We start from the raw sequence: 21,370 nt of genomic DNA on the forward strand, positions 1-21,370 counted from the left end.
GAGAAAAGATCAAGGAGGAAGTCACATCTGTAGCATATGCTAAGGCCCTGAGATGGGAGAGAGCTGTGCTCATTCAAAGGCTCCAGGGGTGGAGGTTGGGCAAGTGTTAGGAGAGGGTAGAATGGCAGAAAGTAAGGTTGGAGAGGTAGGGATGGCTAACTCATAAAGGATTCTCTTGGTCACGTTAAGGATTTTAAAATTATCCAAAAATTAATGGGAAGCCATGGAAAGGACCTCAGGCAAAAATAACTGAAATATATGACAAAGGGAGAGGAATTTGAATTTCCTCTTGTCAGGAGATCAAAGAGGGAGAGAGCATAGCCAGGGAGAGACACCTCTTGTGGCAGAGTAGCTAAGAATTCTAAAATGCGGAAGTGTCAAAAGACTTAAAATCTAATAGAGATTTTAAAACTGTTTGACAACGAGGTGTATAGTGCCACATCTGCCTTTAGTAGGAAATCTTCAGAGAACTCTATTCCTTAATGCTTTCTTGCTCAAATAATTTTAAATACAACACTATGTATTTGTTGTATCAATTCTTCATTTTCTGTTCAGTCCTTAAGCCACCATTACTTGACTTGCCTCTGAAAGTACTATGAAAAAGAGAACCAACCACCTAAAATTGTAAACTCCCTTTACATCTTTATCTTATTGGGTATGTCTGCTACAAAGTAAAATGATCCAATCATTTGTCGTCCAGTATGCTATTTCCTCATGGTGTCCTCTATTTACCTTATTTTTATTTGCAATTTCCATCATAGATTATTCTTTTCCTTCTCATCCAATAAAAATTTTCTATCTGGATTCTACTTATTTGTCACTATAAAAGTGAGTTTCAGGGATCACATCATTTTTCATGGTTTTCCTTGCTATATTGTGTATTTCTAACAAAGATCCCTCATTTGAGTTCTGTCTGGTCCCATATATGAAACAGCTTATTACCTGATGTCTCAGAAGCAATTAACAGTATGTCCCAATCTACATTCATCTTTTCTCGCCTTCCACACAAAAACCTTTATTTATAATCATAATAGTAACTACATAAACATCTACACAAACATCCAAGTTAGGAACCATGGACCTATTCTAAACAGTTACTTCTCCTTTACTAATCGTAACTAATCCAGTTACAAAGTTTTGCCAATTGTTTGTTAATTTCTTAAATATTTCTCTATTCTTCCCATTCTCTCTATATCCATCACCATCATCCTGGCTATGACAGTCATATTTCTAGACAACTGAAATAGCTGGCTGCAATATCTAACTAACCTCCTTCCCTCCAGTTTTCCTACCTTTCTCTACACCATCACCCAAATCCATCCTCCATACTTACCAACAATCAGTGACTGCACAAAAAATGAGCTGAACAGAAAAACAGCAACAACAGTATCAGGGAAGCAGACTAGAAAGGAATGTAACGGGAAAGTGCTATCGATTTAGACACAATCTGCATCTATTTTAACATCAATGTCTGAAAATATTTATCTACATTCTGAAACCAGAAAAATGACAGTGAGAGAAAAAAATTATAAACCAAAAAGGACTATAAGAACCAGGTAGGACAAGATAGCAGATACGAATTATTACAAAATGATTAAAGATGAAGAGATAATAGATAAATGGCAAATGACTGAGACCCAGAGGGGTAAACTATAAAGGATCAAATTGATTTATGGTATCTATCCTCAATAGGTTCTAATACTCAAGTATGTTCGAAAAAGAGAATGCAGAATGACACTGTAACCAGGAGGATTAGGTGCAAACTGATAAAATGATTAAGTAGACCTCCAGATTCTCTCTCCATCTATATACAAATGTAAGGATAAAGAGTAAACTGTTCATTACACATAAGCATCAAAGCTTTATACCCAAACATTTTTATAAGCACCCTTTAAATGAAGAAAAAAGTCAAATTTATGGTACTTTATAAAAAGTTAGTCTCCACAGTTTTTTAATACCTAAAGAAGATTTAAATATCTTGAAATAATCTCCTTTACTCAAGGTAGGTTTGCCCAATGAGAGTAACTACACAGTTAAAAAAATTGTTTCTACTTTAGGTTTCAGTGTTGATTATACAGTCACTCTATATTCTCCTAGGGAATATGACAAATAGACTTTAGATGTTTCTATTTGATCCTAGCCTCTCCAATTGGTATGTGATATATTTTTTTAAGTTCAAAATAAACTAAAATGCTGTCCAACTCAGTTCCAGGGAAAAAAATCAAAGAATATAATAACATCTTATGCTTTATAGATGGAGACTTCTGTAGTTCTTAAGACATTTATAATGTATTTGGAAAATAAGATGAGAATAAGACATTTTATCAGAAAAAGGACAAACAGTAGAAGTTGGCAAGAGAGTTGTAGGAATAAGAGGGATTTTTTGAAAGAGTTTTGAAGTGATAAAGAACAGTGGGGCAATATATATATATATATATTATATATATTATATATATATATATATATATATTATATATATATATATAAATCCTGTCATAAAATCCATTTAGAAAAAAGGGGTGTAATATTGTCACAACATCTTTCAATCACTGAGGGATTATTTCCAGCAACATGGTAGATTCCGTGCCCTGAATGACCCGTATGTTAAAAAGAAATAAAAATGGTAAATATATTTATAAAATGCTTATATATCACATACTATGAATAAAACTTGTATAGCTCAGTTTATACACACTCAACATACAGACAATATCTTCTTAAATTCATTAACGAATTTCTCAGAAAGTGAGGATTATTAATGCCAGGGACTTAGGGAAACCAGAAACTCAGAGGTAAGAAGAAAAACGCGGTAAGGCATTTCAAAACTGGTGAAACTGAACATTCTTGTTCACAACTAAGGCTAACTAAAGATAAAGCCTTAGGCCCATTCCAAGCAGAGAACCCACAAGGCTCACGTACAAGTGAGGTTAAGTTAGGGTAAACTAGAAATAAAAGTATCTAGAGCTTACCCTCTCTACATGACCCTATCACGAACTCTGCCAGAAAAGTGAAACTTGGACAGGGGAAGAAAAATACTCATAACTACAAGCTAAGCCTCATAAGAAGTGGTGGCTTGAATTTTTATTATTTGTGTGGCATAAAAACCTATCACAAAAATTTAGTTTTAAGTGGTCCAGAACAGGTAATGCTCTCAATGTGTCAGGAGCAAATTCAAACATGCACAGGAAGAAACTTCAGGCTCCTCTTGAAAAAAATCCACAAGAAATATGAGGCACAAATATAAGAGTCAACAGGATATAGACTGTAATATAACATAAATGATTCTTATATGAAGAAATATAAGGAAACCTTAAAAATCATGAATAAGCAGCAATGTGTTTTTAAAAAACTAAAATGAAAAGAATATCATAAATGAAATTTAAAATTTAATAAATAAAGTGTTAAGATAAGAAAATTAATTTATGGTTTTCAGTATGAAGAGACAATCTGCCTTTAAGAAATAGCGAACGGCAAAAAGCTAGAGAAGATCTCCTGGGTGCTGATAATATTCTTGATCCGGATTCAGATGCTGGTAGCACAGGTGGGTTTTTTAATGAAATGTATCAATCTGTACATTAAAAGCTGCGCAGTTTTCTGTATTACATATTAGAATTCTATAAAAGTTTACTCAAAAAAGTTCAATAAACAAATTCAACAGCATATTAGATATAACTGAAAAGAAAATTAGTGAATTGGAGGATATGATTAAAAAGCTAACTCAGAACAGAGGCCAGCGTATCAAAGAGAGAAAAACATGAAAGCACAAAGGCAAGAAAAATACATTTAAAAAGCAAAAAAAAAACTAACATAGATGTACAAAGAATGAGGCAGAGACAACATCTGAAGAAATAATCTCAAAAAATATGGCAGAACTTATAAAAGTTACCACTACTAAAATTTTAAAACTCAGAGATTAAGGACATTCTAAAGCTGGCAGAGAGAAAGGACAAAATTCTTTCAAGGAAAGAGAAACTGACAGTAGATCTCTCAAAAGAAAAATTTAAAAAACAAGAGTCAGCACAACAGTATCTTTAATAGATCAAAAGAAAATAACTATCATCAAGAAATTGTACATCTAGCAAAATATCTTTTAAAAAGTAGGGCAAAATTCAGACATTTTCAACAAACAATTTTGGTTTCATTTCAAACAAAATTAAGTTTGCTAACAGCAGATCACTACAAAAAAGCAGATAATTTGGCTGACCAGATTCTGTGAATAAAGATTTATTGGAACATAGTCATGTCAATACACTGACATATCATCTATGGCTGTGTTTGTACGACAAAGAGTGGAGTAGTTGGGACAGAAACCATATAGCTGATAAAACTGGAAATATTTAGTATCTGGCCTTTTACTGAATAAATTTTCCAAGCCCCACATTAGTTATATATATGCAATATCTATGTAATTAATTATTAGTTAATAATATGCAATACATTATATGCAATATAGAAGCAATTATTCTTTTTAAATTTTATCTTATGAAGTTTAAACGATAAAAGAAAAAATTAAAATATATGCTAATGACAACTGGTTAACCTGGTGAGAAGTACTGAATTAAAGTATTTGAACACCTGTGTGTTGTTTAGAAGCACAGTAAATAACTTGATTTACTGCATAACTTAATAAATATTATGCATCAATAAAAATGTATTATGCATTAATAAAAATATGCATCAATATTTCTAGGATCAAGTTTGCTTTATGGAAAGAGTATTAATTTCTAAATGTAAAATAAAACTAATGAGGAATAATTTCCAATATAGCAGAGAAAAAATGGAATTTAAAAATGTTATAAAGCAAACAATCTTGATAATGAAGACAACCCATATATATATACAAATCATATATATACAAATCTAATAAGGGTCTCATATCTAGAATATAAAAAGAACTCTTATAATTTAACAAAGGCAAATAACCCAACTAAAAAGAGGGCAAAGGATTTGAATAGAGTAAGAACAAATAAAAGAAGATCTACAAATGGCCAAGAAGCACATAAAAGATATTCAACACCACTGGTCATTAGGGAAATGCAAATCAAGATGGCAATGAGATACCACTTCACACCCAATGGGATGGCTAGAAACAAAAAGAAAGTTAATAACAAGGGCTGACACAGATAGATAAATTAGAACTTTCATGTATTGGATGTGGGATTGTAAAATGGTGCCGATTTTAGGAAACATTCTATCAATTGCTCAAAAGCTTAACTATAGAATTACCATATGATCCAACAATTCTATTCCTAGGTATATATACAATGTATCTAATAGAAATTAAAACACATGTCCACACAGAAACATGTACAAAGTGATCATAGCAGAATTAATCAAAATAGCCAAAAGGTGGAAAGAACCTAAATGTCCATCAACTGATGTATTCATAAAGAAAATGCAGCATAAAGATAAAAATGGATTATAATTCATCCATAAGATGGAATGAAGACTGACACATTATAACGTGAATCAACCTTGAAAACATTACAGTAAGTGAAACAAATCAGTCACAAAAGACCATATATGGTGTGACTCCACTTATATGAAATATATAGAATAACAAATTCGTAGAGACAGACATATTAGTCATTGCCTGGGTCTGGGAGAAGGAAGAATAAAGAGTAACTCCTAATAGTATACCGATTCTTTCTTAGGGTGATGAAGTCGTTCTAAAATCTGACAGTGGTGACAGTTGCACAATACTATATACACTAAAAATCATCAAATTGTATACTTAAAAGGAAGAATTTTAAGATATGCAAATTATATTCCAAAGAGTTGATATACAAATATTAGTGAATTTTAACAAAAAAATCAAGGGACAAATCATTTTAATCCTACAAATATTACTCCAGAGTTGAGGGAGCATGCCCCAGCTCACTTTATGAGGCTAACATATTCTTGTCACGATATATGTGTTGTGATAATAAAGTACTCACTATAACCAAAAGCAAACAGCAAAGAATGGATATGTCCAATATGCTAGAGAATTGGTCCTTGCATTGAGACAAACGTCACACGAGAAAAACTCTAAAGAAGTTCCTTCTAACCCTTAGAATTCTATGATTTTATGACAATGGCATTCATATTTAATAATCTTAAACATTATCAACATTAATTTTGGGCCTTAAAATCATGCTTACTTCTAAAAATCTGAGAAAAACTAGATTTCAGTAGAAGTTTCGATACAGAGAAAAGGAGAGAGAAATCAACATCAAGTCACAGTCAAAAACCACACAGACAGTATCTGCTTTTCCGTAACAGCACGTATACAATCTGAATGATACCAGGATTCATACACTTATGTTCTAATAATATGAACAAGGTGTTGACCTGTTCAGCACTGTCAAAAATTTGAACCTTGGTATTAAAATATAGATTCACAGTATTTACTTTGCAACTTAAAACTTTTCAACGTTCATATACTGTTTGAGATGAAGATGTCAAAATTCAAAAGGGTATGAATTTGCAACTAAAACACTGAAATATCAGAAATCAAGTATATATTTCAGAAAAAGTCATTTATCACACAATTATCTATTTCACTTAAATGAGAAATCTAGACATATATTGTGCCTAATAGAAATATATTCATTTGATTACATGTTATATATAACCATTTATAAAGTGTATAAATTAAGATCAACCTACTTATCATTCTTAATTCAGCCTAATGTATACATCTGAAACCAACTTTCTTCTCAAGTTGATTTTACCTGTTTATAATTTTAATGATATTAATTGCATATCTTTTGTAGATAGCCTCCGTTTATATACATATACATGAATATGATTAAAAGGTGTGGATGTCAATGAACAGCATCACAGATCATGTTCGTTTACTTTGTACATCTTTCTGTTTAGATTACTTTGTAGATCACTTAGTTCATCTTCATGCAAATCTTTTTCAGTGAGAAGACTGATTTATATATGTACTAGGATATTAGAAAAATAACACAATTAAAAATATCAATATAAATATAAAAACCATAAAAAGAATTTATTTAAAAGTACCTTCTTCAAGGATGGGTCGGGGGATGACAAACGGAATCTCCTGCAGAGGTTCCATATTCTTGTGGCCAGCACTAACAATCTTTATTTGAGGCAAGCAGAGGACGAGTGTTCCTGGCATGCTGGTGTGTCCATGATACCAACTTCTTACTGTTCCAGGAATGTCACCAGATACAATTGTACTTGGGGAAGGCAGGCTATCATTTGGAAGGAACACACAACAAGATTGTACTTCAAGCTAGAAAAGAAAAGCAGAATTAAAACACTTGGATCAGACTAAATTTGGGAGTAAACATACCCTCAAACACTAATAATATCTTTACTAGAATAAACAGGCAAGAAAATAAAAACGAAAATGTCCCATACTTGTGTCTTTATGAGCTACTTTTACTAAAGAACACAACAAACACTTGAAAAGGTTTGGGGTTTTGCTATAAATGTGATCAAAAGAGCACAATGAGATGAGTTGAAAACATATCTGCCTTTCTACAGTTCTTTCCAAGAAACATAATTGAGTTAGAAAATGTGCTGGCAAACAAAGGTGAGAAAATCCTCCTCCTTTTCCAGTTCATTAGATTTTGTTAACACCAGCTAAGTCCTGAGTACTGACTAAAATTTTATTGCTCTTACTTAAAAAAAAAAAAGAAAGAAAGAAAGAAAGAAAGAAAGAAAGAAAGAAAGAAAGAAAGAAAGAAAGAAAGAAAGAAAGAAAGAAAGAAAGAAAGAAAGAAAGAAAGAAAGAAAGAAAACCACAAACTGCTATTTCTATGTGTATTTTGCCCATCCATTTTTACTTTACAGACTAAAATATTAAAAACAAAAGTTTAAAATGTTCAGATTATATCTCTAGGCAAACATTAACATATGACATGTTTTTATCACATAATTTCTCATTTTACAAACATATACCAAGACTCAAGTATATATTATACTTGAGTTAGTGTGATATATATCACATTTGTTATAGACAGATACATGGTAATGAAGAAAATTCAGGAGACAAAAATCAGAGCATTATTCCTTGTTTTAATCATACTTTAAATTATCTAAACTGTAATTTAATGTGAAGTTTTTATGCTTCCCTATCCCCACTGTATTTATGTAGGTTACTAGGTCCTTAGAGAGGTAAAATAAAATTAAGCAAGCCCAAATCAAAACTTGAATTCATCATGAGTTCTTAATTCAAAAGCAACGTAGGTTAAAGTCTATTAATCTTACTTGGTTCTTACAAAGTAATACTCTGTACTAGATTAGTAAATTGCTTAGGCTAGCAAACTTGCACTATTTTTAAGAGGAAAAAATATAACCTGTTAATTTACTATAAAATATTTCTCATATAAAGGTATTATGTGAATTTGTAATAAAAAATAAAATTTGTTTGCTTGATATAAATGCTTGGATATTCTAGCCAATTATATTAGCAAAGATACTATATTTTATTAAAAAATAATTAAGAATATCACTTCTCTTGGGGCTAATATATTCCTTAGTGAAAGTATAACAATATGTAACAAGTCTGGAATTCCTTGATACAATAAATAATTTGCCAGCCTTATAAATAAGCAAACTTACTCATCTTTGATTCAACATTTATATGCATGGACAAACTGATGAATTCAGTGAAGAAAAATATTAAGTAAAATTTTGCAAAAATAAATACATTGGTTCATGGAGTGTGGACTCATTTTTTAGTTCTAGAATTTTACCTTGCAGCTTAGATAATTTAAGTATGTATACTCGTATGGTAAGTAGTTCATTGATATAAGATCACAACACATTTTTTATTCTGAAATAGAAGTGTATATTGTCTCAGATGTATTATACTTAAGTTTTTAAATATTTAACATAAGTCATTATCAGTGTTCAGTTGCACAAATTAAAATGGAACCCTGAGAGCATATTCTCCTATATAAATTGTGGTAATAAGGTCAAATTATGAAGAGTCAGTATTTAACACTTCATGTAGGTATTGATGCTGTTTTGAAAAATGCTTTCAATAATGTGAGTTAACTGGTTTAATATGCCACCATATACACATATATATACATACAGGACCTGAAAAAAACTTTAAATTGTGCCCAAATTTCCAAAATCACAATATATTCCAAAATCCTAATAATTCAGAAATAAATTGTTTCATTATACTTAACCTGAGCAATACATAAAGAATCAACAGTATATTGGCATGAGATGCATAACACTAAAAAATTAACTTTCTAAACTATGATATATGTTGTGGGGATTTCTTTAATGATAAGAACCAAAACATATACATAATCCAAATTGCTCAAACTTATGTTACATCTATTATATATACTAATGCTATCACATAAATCGTTTTACACTTTTAAAATAACTGTTAAACTGTATGTCTAAAATTGTGGTTTTAATGTAAAATGTTGAATGATTTATACAAGCGAACAGAAATCTGCAGCAGTAAATTCTGCATTAATGTAAGGATCTGACAATCCAAGGGAAAGAAAATGAAGTAATCTGCCAGTAAGAAGTCCTCAAACCGGGGGTCAGATCATGTTCATGGAAACCATCTGGTTGGGACCCTCTGAGCCACACCAAACACAAATGATCTTTTAAAAAAATATCCTATTCATTAATGCATCACAGCTGCACTGAGTGTTACTTCATTTTTCCGTGGCAACATCCTTTCTGTTTCAAGGATCTTATTTCAGTTTTGGTAGCAACGTGTTCTTTCTTCAATATTGAACACATTTATGCGCTAAAGTGAAGGGATTATTACAAATTCTTGAAGTAGAACCACTGCTATTTTGATTCCTACGAGGTCAAGGACTACATATCTAATTATTACATACTGAGGACAAACCAATACAGCAAAAATTGTTCAGTGTTCTTATTTTAATAAACGATTGTCACATACTTTTTTCTGAAGTTCCAAGTTTATGTGCAATTTGAAAAGATACATGCCATTTGTGTACCCCCATATGTAAGGTTTGGTTAACTTAGATTTCTCTAATTTCTGTGCTCTATTACAACTCAGTTAAAAAGAAGACAATGAAACATTTATATGTTAATCTGAACATTTTACTTCGCCCACTGTCCATCATACAGAACACTTTATATATAAATGCTCTAAAATGTTATACCATATTTTCTGTGCTTTTAAATAATGGTCCTATTTCTTATTCCCAAATTACGTTTCTTTTTCTTTAAAACTTGAAACTTCAGTGAAAATTATGTTTTGCAAAATTTCTACAGAATGAAATATTCTCTGTATGAATGTATTTTATTCCTCGGGAAACAGTTTCAAATAAAAAACAAAAATAAAGAAATATTCAGGGGGTAATTTCATTTATTTTTTCTTTTTTTATTCATAAATTCTTTAATATTTACTATGAACTGAGCTGGAAATGAGGAACAAAGAGACAAAATACATATCCCAGCGCTTAAAAACTTGAAACAATAGGGTTTTAAAATACCAATAGCCTTACCAAATTTTCACTAGAATTCAGCTCTACATTGTCAGATACTTTGCCAATTTTGTTCATTCTACAGTCTCAGTACATAGTACAGTGCTTAGCATGTAGTAGGTACTAAATAATTATTAAATAAACACAATTATTTTTATTAGCATCAGATACAGATATTAATTAAAACAACTGTTTAATTCATGTTCATCATTTCATTCCAGAGAGAAAACCTGGTAGGGTAATTTGAAAATTAACTTGTCAGCCAAATGGGTACAACTCCAGCTATGGGACCTATGACAAGCTATTTAATCTGTCCATTACCTCAGTCCCCTCATCTGTCAATGGAAGGAAATCAGTGTTGATATAAAGATATAACACATTAACTGCCACCTAAATTTTTACTAAATAAATAAAGTCAATAAACACACACTGAATATCCACTATATGACAGATCCACATATTAGCCCTCACAGATTTATCAAAGATATTCACAGTCCTTTTACAGAAAATGCTGTGACTTATGGTTGAACTATCTACGTATATAGAGGCCACCAAAATATTTCTTTTGCCGTACAAAAAATATACAAACTATTACCCAAATCACAGTTTTCCTATTTTATAAATTCTCAATGCACTATGAAAATACTTTGAGTATCTTACATGTAGTACGAATCTAAATATACCCATTTAGGTCATTAAATTAAAAACCTCAAAAGTGAACATTAGTTGTCTTCTTTTTCAGAGAGAGTGTTATAAATCTCCACACTTTTTCCATAAATACATGTCAGGGGAATTATAAAAAGATTAATACATTTGTATTCCAGACTTCTTCCTTCTAACAAACTACCTTGCAATTACTGTCACTTTCTCAATGTGTATAGATAAAAATATGGTCCTGTGTAGAAAATTTTAAGCATATGTAAAAAAATTACTTTTGCAATTGAGGTGATTAACAGTTGACCTGTCTAGACTAAAATGTCTACTCTTATTTTATCCTAGAGATAAGGTAGGAAGATCAATGGACATGAGGACATCAAGTGTCTCACGCAATGTGATTACAGCATCACTGGTCACATTCTATGTTTAACTTCCTGGAAGAACTAATTCAATTGGTTTACCTCAACTGGCTTACTGGTACTTAAGACACTGTGACTGATACACCAAAATGACACGGAATATGGAAAGTAGTTCCATAAAGTATTAACAGAGCGTTATTAGTAAAAGAAAGAGACAAGGATGTTTGGTACGGAAAATAGATTCCATTAACACTACACTGTCTATTCAGAAGACATCAGAAAGTACAAAAAACATCCAGGAAATGCCATAGGCCAGCAACATAATCTTCAGTATAAAGACAAAAACCCATCAGGGTACCGTTCTGCTTTATTAGTGAATTCCAGGCCAGAGTAGTTTGTCAACTACATGTCATTACCAACGATGTACTTCTGTGATAAAATCATAGCTTTTGAAGTATAAAAAAATAAGTTACTTGCTGATCAGCAGATAGAGAAAAATTGAAAAGAACAATTGAGTTTATGCTAATTTCATTGCTAATTGTGAAGCCCCCATACCAAGCTTTAAAAAAATAAAATTGTTCAAGACTACACGTAGCACTATAAAATAATCCACTACAATGAAGTGTGAAAGTTCCTTTTCCCATTGAAAAACAAATATTGTTTATGTTTTTATGTAATTTAAGTCTTTTTATCATAAATAAAAAAGAACATTGGTTTAGCAAGTATCAACTTTGGCTCCAAAATCAATTTTCCAGAAACACTGAAGCCAAACATATTTACTTGCCACTTTGATAGCTTTAAGTTGTGATGTTCTGTTTTATCTGATGATGACCTCAGGGTTTTGTTTTATATTTTGGTTCATAAAACTATTTGGAAAACAGACACTACTTTTTAAAAAACTCAGAATTTTAGGGCCCAGATTTGAATCATTTAATCAGAAGTAAATTTTTTCTTCAAACTTTTCCAGAACACATTAACATTTAAATATATAATGTGAATAAATTAATAAAAAAAAAAAAAAAACAAAATAAACTACCTGCAAAGAAGCCTGTTTCTCAGGCTCAGTTATTAGGCAGAACCCAGCCTAAGACAAGTAGTATTGACCAGCAATTCTGTGTTTTGGAATTTATCCTATAGATATATTCACATATGTGTGAAATAATGTTATCTACAAGGTTATTACATTATAACAATAGCAAAAAATTGGAAACAACAAATGTAAGAGGACTGGTTGAATGACAATGGTACATCCATATTATGGACTGTTACATAGCTGTTAAACAATAACAAGGCTCTTTAAATTCTGATAAGAAAAATATTCCAGATGTTTGCTAAGTGTAAAAGGCAGAGTACAGAGAGTACTGTGCATATTAATGCCTCCAGTTGAGTAAAATAAGGGGAAAATTACATATATATATATATTTTGTATGTACATAAAATAACTAGAAAGGTACAGAAAATAAACATTGATTGGGACAATGGAAAATGTGTGGTTTGGGACACAAAGAAGAGGGAGATGTTTCTTAGTAATGTCCTTTGTATATTTTTGAAGTTTGAACCATGTATTATGTTAACTATTGAATTAAAATTTCTTGTGTTTGGTCTAGAAGTAAAAAAAAAAAAAAAAATAAAAATAAATATATAATGTGTATAATACAGGATTAGAACATATAATGTGTATAATACAGGATTGGAACTAGAAGTGAGGCTAGATCATATCCAAGATAACCTATACAAAGATATATCATTTAATATTTTCTGTACTTATATGTTAATTTATACTCAATAAGGTTAGTCAAATGAGGAACATTAGACTAAACTCTATACTTAAAAATGGCTAAGATGGTAAATTTTATGTTATTTGTACTATACCACAATTAAAAATACAAAAGAATGAAGAAACAAAGAGGAACATCAGTATCTCTACTTACAACTAATCCATAATTACATACAACATTAACATCATTGTAGGTTATAATGAAGGCACTGCATCATTACAAAACAAGCAAAACAACCAAAAGAATCTCACAAGAATGTTAGAATTAAAAATAACCAAAAATTACTAAATCTAACCATTTTATGTGGCAGATAAGCAAAGTAAAGCCCCTAGTTACCATGCAGTGTTTGATACGACTGATCACTGGCTCCTAGAAACTCTCCACACACCCTTCATACCATATTTCTGATCACTCCCTTACAGTTTCCATCAAGGACACTTTCTTTGTCCTTGATGGATACCAATTTTAAGATTGGTATTCTCTTGGACCATTGCTCGTTAAACCTTAAGTACTTGTTTGAATGACAACCCATTTTCCTGGTTTTAACCATCTGTAGATGACTCCCAAAATTATATCTCTAGTATGAACCTCTTCCTTGACCTCTAGATATGAATATCCTGCTGTCTAATAGCTGGATATCTTACAGGCATTTCATATACATGTGTAAATTCAAACTCCCTATTTGCCCTTAACCCAGTAAAGGTGCTACTTCTGTCACTGACAGCATGACAATCCACCCAAACACCAAAACCAGCACCTGGACCATCACTAAATAGCCCCATTGCTCACATTCCCCAAATCCATTACTCGCTAGGTACTGCTGATTTTACCTTAAGTCTCTCAGGGTCATTGGCCAACTTGGTCCATTGTCTAGTGTTTTGAAACCATTTTTTTTAGCATACTTTGTCTGATATTTGGTTGTTTCAGGCAGCAAGAAAAATCTGGTCCCTGTTACTTCATCCTGGGCAGGAGAATGTTCTGAAGTATATTTTATGTTGTGTAATATTTATGTGTCTACTTGTGAGCTTACAAATATAAAGATTTGTTATATCACATGAAATCTTAAACTGGAAGATTTTCCTAGAGCTATCAAATAATCGTGTAACCTGATACCATCTTTCTTATCCCATTACACTACTAGTTACAGTAGTCAATTTTTTACAGAATAGATAAAAGGGAATGAGACACTTTTAATATAACTACTTATATCACTATGAAATAAAAATTTTTAAGAGCAAAGTAAACTTCAAACAGTTAAGTATTCCGTATATCAATTATACTCCAGATAATGCAGTATTCTCATCTAGTTCTTCTACAAATCAGTAAACACTCATCTGAATTCATCATGTACCAGGTAGTGCGTGCCCCAGGCATCCTTTCAGTAAATGACATTTACCTTGACATTCCCATTTCTCTTTGGGAGACTAAGAGTTTTTTAAGGAATCCCTCTAATAGAGGCTTCCCATAAGATGCTTCATAGAATAGCTCTTTGCCTTTTTCTTCCTAGACCATGAGAACTACTATGTTTCTTTCAACTCCTCAGCATCTAGCTTGATATGCAAGAAAAATTAAATGCTGAATGTGAGAATGAATGAAAGAGTAATAAACGGAGGGAAAGAGAGCCTTCCATAACATATTATTAGGTAACTAGCTATTTTCTAAAATAAACAAGTTTATATGAGGGCATTAAAAGGTTAACATGCACATGATTATTAGGTAAATACTTATATTTTAACTAGATTTTTTAAAAATATAGTATTAATCAGAAAGATTATGTGGCATTTCAGAAGCCAAGTAGGATATATTAAGGTGCAGTGGGAGCTTTGAGCAATCCCTGAAATTAACTCTACCTTCTTTAACTCCAGGATTATCACCAAGAATAGTAAAAGACAATTTATTTAAAACAAAACACAAACTTCCAGAGATCTGTTATACTTCCACTATAGTAGAATATATACTCCTGTGTGAGACATGTGCACGCACAAACACAGTGCCAAAAAACATATAAGCATTTTAAGAAAGGAAAATACTGTATTAAAATTGTAACAATATATACCGATAACAAAAGATGAATATAAGTTATGTGTATACTTTCTTTGGCACACTGGTGTGTGGTACATGGACATACACACACACAATGAATGAATGCTATATAAGCTTATTTTGGTATTAAAGCACTTTCACTAGAATGGAGAAGGAAAATTGAACAAAAGAAGAAAGGAGATGTGTTACTAAGAAGACAAAGCTACAGATATGAGAGTCAAAAGAAGACAAATTTTGTGCAGCAGGTCAGACAGCGAAAATTCAAGAGAGATGTTGTCCATGAAAATATATTATACATTAAATAAGTCTCAGAAAAAAGAGATATACTTTTCCTACCACAGTTCTTAGTCACAATTCAGTGACACCAGAATACCAACTCCTGAAAACAGCTGGCTTAAGGTGCTCAAGAAAAGCATGATATATAAAGTGCTAGAGAGATATCTGATAATATTTAGATTATTTCTTTTTTCCATGAAATATTACTGGTGGCACACCATAACTTAGAACTTCAGACTGAACTATAATACGTTCACTATTATTTACATAATCATTACAGTAGAAACATTTGTTCTAAGTATTTACTCATCTTCTTAACTACTTACTAAAACACTTTGGTCTTTACCTTTATTGACTAGTAAATACACCATATATTACTCTTTGTAGAACATGATTAAAATAATATGTAACAAGATAGCAGGTAGAATTCATCAGACCAAAAAAATCACTTATTGTACTAGTGATGTAAATAGTAAAAACAGAATGTGTTTAGTCAGTGAAATTAGATGAGCACATAAAGGTCAGTAAGGCAGTAGGTAGAAAGACAAGAAAGAAAACTCAAGTGATTTTCTTCTGACCACATACTACTGTAAGCTAAGAATACAGATTGAGTTCGACCAAATTGAGAGAGTATAGCTGAGATAGAATTGCCCAACTTATTATTCTCATTGCCATTAACAACAGGTCTTCCCTGAGATTAAAGATTTTATGATAATAAAAACTACATGTAATTAAGTGAACAAATCTAAATAGTTATCAGGAGCAAAACAACACATATTCTAGTTAAGCTCTACCATGAGGGAGGGCATGGGTATTCATTTATACAAAGACTGGGTGCTATAAAATGAGAGAGATTATAAGGAGATAGTGTTTTATCATTAAATTAAAGAGGCTAACATGCATATAAGTGTTCAGCAACATCGTAAGAATACTGCGCATTTCTGCTTCTGCAATCAGAGACAATGTAAAAGCACTAAATGTTGCCTGTATTCATGCAGTCTCATCTGTCCTATCTGATGCCACCAGAGCATCAAAGGAAACATTAGGGAAAGGAAACAGGCGAGTCAATACAAGGAGTTATCTGAATAATATTAATTGTAAAAGGCCTTATGCCGGCTGAGGTTAGTGACAATTAGCTGATGGCTGTGAAAAAGTCATACTTCCTGCAAGCAAAGAGTTAAAACAACAAGAGTGACAAGACACTTTCTCTCTCCCACTCTTAACTTTCTTAGAAACAACATGCTGAGAAAAGAGAGGCTGTAAAGGATTGTCTATATCCAGGTTATTGACTCTTGTATTAGATAACATTTCAAACAATTACATTCCCTGACTGATACCAAGCAACTGGAGATGTTTTTAGATATATTTTTAAAAGTGTTTTGATAGGTAAGTTTTCATTAATCAGAATGTATTATAATTATGAACAACATGCCTGTATCTGTCTGCATTTCTTTTCTATGCTACGTAACAAATTACCACAAATGTAGCAGCTAAAAACAGCACATATGTATTATCTTGCAGCTTCTATGGGTGAAGCATCCTGGTATAACTTGTTGATCATTGACCTTGCTCTTGTTCTTAAGGTGAGAGCAACTTTCCTTTGCAATTTTCCACATCTTAAAGTGGAAGGCCCCAGTACTTAAGATATTACTAGCTGCTACACATTAAATGCAATAAAGATGCTTTTGGTATCACTAATCTTTCACATCTTATTCAAACAGTTCAAATTCTACACAAAAACTTATAATGTATAACTACTGAGTTACTTTTACCTAATTCCTATGAGATTAGATGAGCATTTAATTGTTCATTTTCATCAAGTAAAACATGATCTGGAAGGAGGTTAATTCAATAAGATTAAATTATGTGTCCTTAAAAGTGAAAATAAGTGAGAAGAAAAGTTAATAACAATAACAATTTTCATAACAGTTATAATTACCACTTTCACATTTAATTTGCGATTAGGTAGGGAAAATAATTAAGTAACCCTTTTAATGTAATTCCAACAAAGTTTTTATCTCAGTACTAAGAATGTGATTTGTACATTGAGCATTTAAAACATACCAATAATGCTTAAAGGAAACCAAAAGTAGAATGAATTAATATTAATTCAAGAAACATCTCAAAATTTGAGTATTTTTATAACTTTATCAGAAAAAGCATGTAATATGTGTTTCATATCATTTTGTTACTAATATTCCAAGCACGCCAATAGTTTTCATCTAAATTATGGAGAAAAAATGGTATTCATAAGTGTTACCAATCAGAAAATTTTTACTAATATTATAAGTTCTAAAAAGTGAAAAGAATGATAGAAGTTAAAACCCTGATATTTCTAACTTTTATTTTACCTGTAGAGTGAGACTCTTTACTGCATTCCATACTGCTCCAATAAATTCTTTCATTCTCTCTTCAGGACTTCTACAGCCTTCTGATATATTCAGCATGGCTTTCACAGGAACTGACAATGGTCTGGATTCTAAGTATAAAAATAGCTAGTTATTTAACACCTTACAATTTCACAAAAATATACAGAAAGTATTTTCAAGATTATTCTTTCCTTGTTTAAAATTAAAACTATATAAGATTATAAAATATATTAGATCATTTTTTCTTACACGATTATTGACATTTGCAACTATTTAAAAATAAGCAAAACAAATGTGTTAAAAGTTAGGAGTGAGTTGGTTACTTTTGTCAGGGATTGGTGATTGGTAGGTAGGTTTGTGAAGAAATGGTAATGTTTTATTTATTGAACACCTGGATGTATTCACTTTGTGGAAATTAAGCTATAGCATAACCATAGATCCATTTCTTATTATAAAGTTAATACATCAATACAAACTTTACTTGAAAAGGGGAAATTCAAACACAAAGTACTGATGCATCCAAAATTGTTAGGAAATGGGTCTTCCCATATGTCAATTTTCCTGATAACAAAAGCTATAGAATCTCTCAGTCCTAAAAACTGACTTTGATGGTAATCAAAAGAAGTATGCAATTACATAAAAGGCACATTTATATATTAAGAAAATGAAATATGATATTCCATTCAATATAGTATGTTACTAAAAACTTTGTTCATCTAAATAGAATTTCAACCATATTTATAATGTAAAATTTCAGAAATTATTTAAACAACTTAATAATTTATAACATACATCAAAGAGACCCATCGTATGTATTTATACATTTAATGTTAATGCAAACATATTATTTATATGCAATATTTTAAGTAGCGTAAAATGAATCAATCAGAGCTTGCTTTTCAAGACATTTACTAAGTTGATGATCCTAGGATGCTCTTCAAGGCAAGTGATACGATACTACCAATATGAGAACGACAATTGCTGTATTTACTCATACTTGCCCTTTCCTCCCAACTTGGTTCATATATTTGCATTCATACTAAAATTACAATACCTTAAGGGCATGGAGCATAGATCTTTTATTCTCATACTTATAATCCCACAGTCTACCACATTATGTATATTAGAAAGTAAAAACACATGTTTGTTTAAGAAAAACAGTTTGGGAGAGATCCATGGAGATATCTGGGAGCAGAAGACTCTGGGAAAACAGAACAACAATGCAACCGTCCTCAGTTAGGTGTGTGCTTAGGATTGTCAAGAAACAGTATAGAAGAAGTAAGAGTGGCTAGAGTAGAGTAGATGAGAAAAGCAGATGAGGTCAGAGCTATCAACAAGGACCAAAAAGCATATAGAACTTACAAGGGCCATGACAAGGAGGTTGGCTTTTACACTGGAGGAGTTGGGATATGACAGAGGATTCTAAATACAGTTATGAAATTAATGGACATATTCTGAAAGAATTTATCTGGCTACTATGTAGAAAAGTGACTACATGGATCAAGTATCAAACAGGAAGACAGCTTGTGAGAGATGATGGCAGCAATGGAGGTAGTAAGAAGTGGTAAAATTGTGTATCCATTTCAATGACATAGCAAAGGATTTACTGATGGACAAGATGTATATAGTAAGAGAGAAAAGCAAGGAAGATGTCTTCAAGGTTAAGGTCTAAGAAAATTGAAGAATGGAGCTGTAGGAGGAGAATTGAGAAACAAAGAAACAATTTTAGACCCGTCAAGTTGAGATTTCCATTAGACACTTAACAATCAGATGTATTTTTCAATTGTCACGTTGGCAAACACTTTAAAGAATTAATTTGTATGTGTACAAAATTTGTCATTGTTGAAGCCTTTTGTGAGAATGTTTCATATACTGGAAATATAAATATGACTTATAGAGTGGAATTACAACACAGGGCCAATCTGTATCTATTAGGATTTAAATATGCACATGTTTCTACAAAATAATCCCATTTCTAAGAAATTAAGCTACAGAAATACAAAACATGTGAGAGTGCATGCATACAAAGAATTTATAAAGGATGTTCAGTATCAGCAGTATTATTTAAAAGAAAATAAAAGAAGTGGAGGAACGAAAGAAATAAAATGCAAAGTAACATATCTGAGCATCAAAAAAGAAATGGTTAAATTAACATTGGATTATCTACAATAAAAATCATTCAATCATTTAAACATCAAGAACAATTAAAGGTATGACCAAAAGCACATTTTTGGTATCTTGTGAAGTGAGCTGAATTAAATGTTTTATGACAATGAATTACCTACTGCAATTTTTAAATAAAGTACTTTATTTTAATGTAAAATATTAATTTACTTTCTACTCAGTTGGACTTCATTGCTTTTCTTTTGTACATTAGTACTCATAGTTACAAGAAGAAAATGGAATAACAGACATAAATGTAGACCAACCACACAAAAACCTGCACATGGATGTTTACAGCATCTTTATTCACAATTGCCAAAACTAAGAAGCAACCAAGGTGTTGTACAGCACGTGAATCAACAGATAAACTGTGGTATATCCAGAAAATTGATATAATTTCATCACTTAAAAGAAATCAGCTATCAAGCCATAGCAATACATGGAGGAAATTTAAATGCATATTACTAAGTGAAAGAGGTCAGTCTGAAAAGGTTACATACTGTATAATTCCAACTATATGACATTCTGGAAAAGGCAAAACTATAGTATACAGTAAAAAGACGAGTGGTTGCCAGGAGTTAGGGAGCACAGAGAATATTAGAGTAGTGAAACTACACTGTATGATACTATAATGGTAGATACCTGCCATTATAAAACTGTCCAAAGGCACTGAATGTATGCCACCAGTGAACCCTAATATAAACTCTCGACTTTCAGTGATTATGATGTTCATGACAGGAGGGGCTGTACATGTGTGGATGCAGGAGACATATGGAAAATCTCTGCACCTTCCCCTCAATTTTGCTGTGAATCTAAAAGTGCCAAAAAATACTATAAAAAAAATGTTTAAAATGTAAGCCAGGGGCCGGCCTGGTGGCTCAGGCTGTTAGAGCTCCATGCTCCAAACTCCGAGGGTGCCGGTTCGATTCCCACATGGGCTAGTGGGTTCTCAACCACAAGGTTGCCAGTTCAATTCCTTGAGTCCCGCAAGGGATGGTGGGCTGCACCCCCTGCAACTATAAACGGCAACTGGACCTTGAGCTGAGCTGCGCCCTCCACAACTAAGACTGAAAGGACAACAACTTGACTTGGAAAAAATCCTGGAAGTACACAAAGTTCCCCAATAAAGTCCTGTTCCCCTTCCCCAATAAAAAAAAGAAAAAGAAAATGTAAGCCACATTTTAAAACTATTTAAAGAATAAATACTAAAGGTGTCCATAAAAGCTGCTCATGTCAAATTTTCAAAATCTAGAATACAGAATATCACTGTT

General features: G+C 31.8%; 1 protein-coding gene across 8 annotated transcripts in view; it reads right to left on the minus strand.

The window, feature by feature from the left end:
• The window catches only part of VPS13B (vacuolar protein sorting 13 homolog B), a 765,148-nt gene that overhangs the window by 388,091 nt on the left and 355,687 nt on the right, over positions 1 to 21,370 (minus strand). For all 8 annotated transcript variants that reach the window (XR_013994784.1, XR_013994785.1, XM_081070819.1 and 5 more), the window contains exons 22-23: positions 17,919 to 18,046; positions 7,015 to 7,249 (exon numbers count right to left, since the gene is read on the minus strand). Coding sequence is in view for 6 of the 8 variants with exons in the window: in XM_081070819.1 (XP_080926945.1) it covers positions 7,015 to 7,249; positions 17,919 to 18,046 (363 nt within the window). In the remaining 2 variants the exon portion in view is untranslated. The remainder of the gene's footprint in view (positions 1 to 7,014; positions 7,250 to 17,918; positions 18,047 to 21,370) is intronic.

This window comes from Rhinolophus hipposideros, assembly GCF_964194185.1.
Source record: "Rhinolophus hipposideros genome assembly, chromosome: 13".
Classification (NCBI taxonomy): Eukaryota; Metazoa; Chordata; class Mammalia; order Chiroptera; family Rhinolophidae; genus Rhinolophus; species Rhinolophus hipposideros.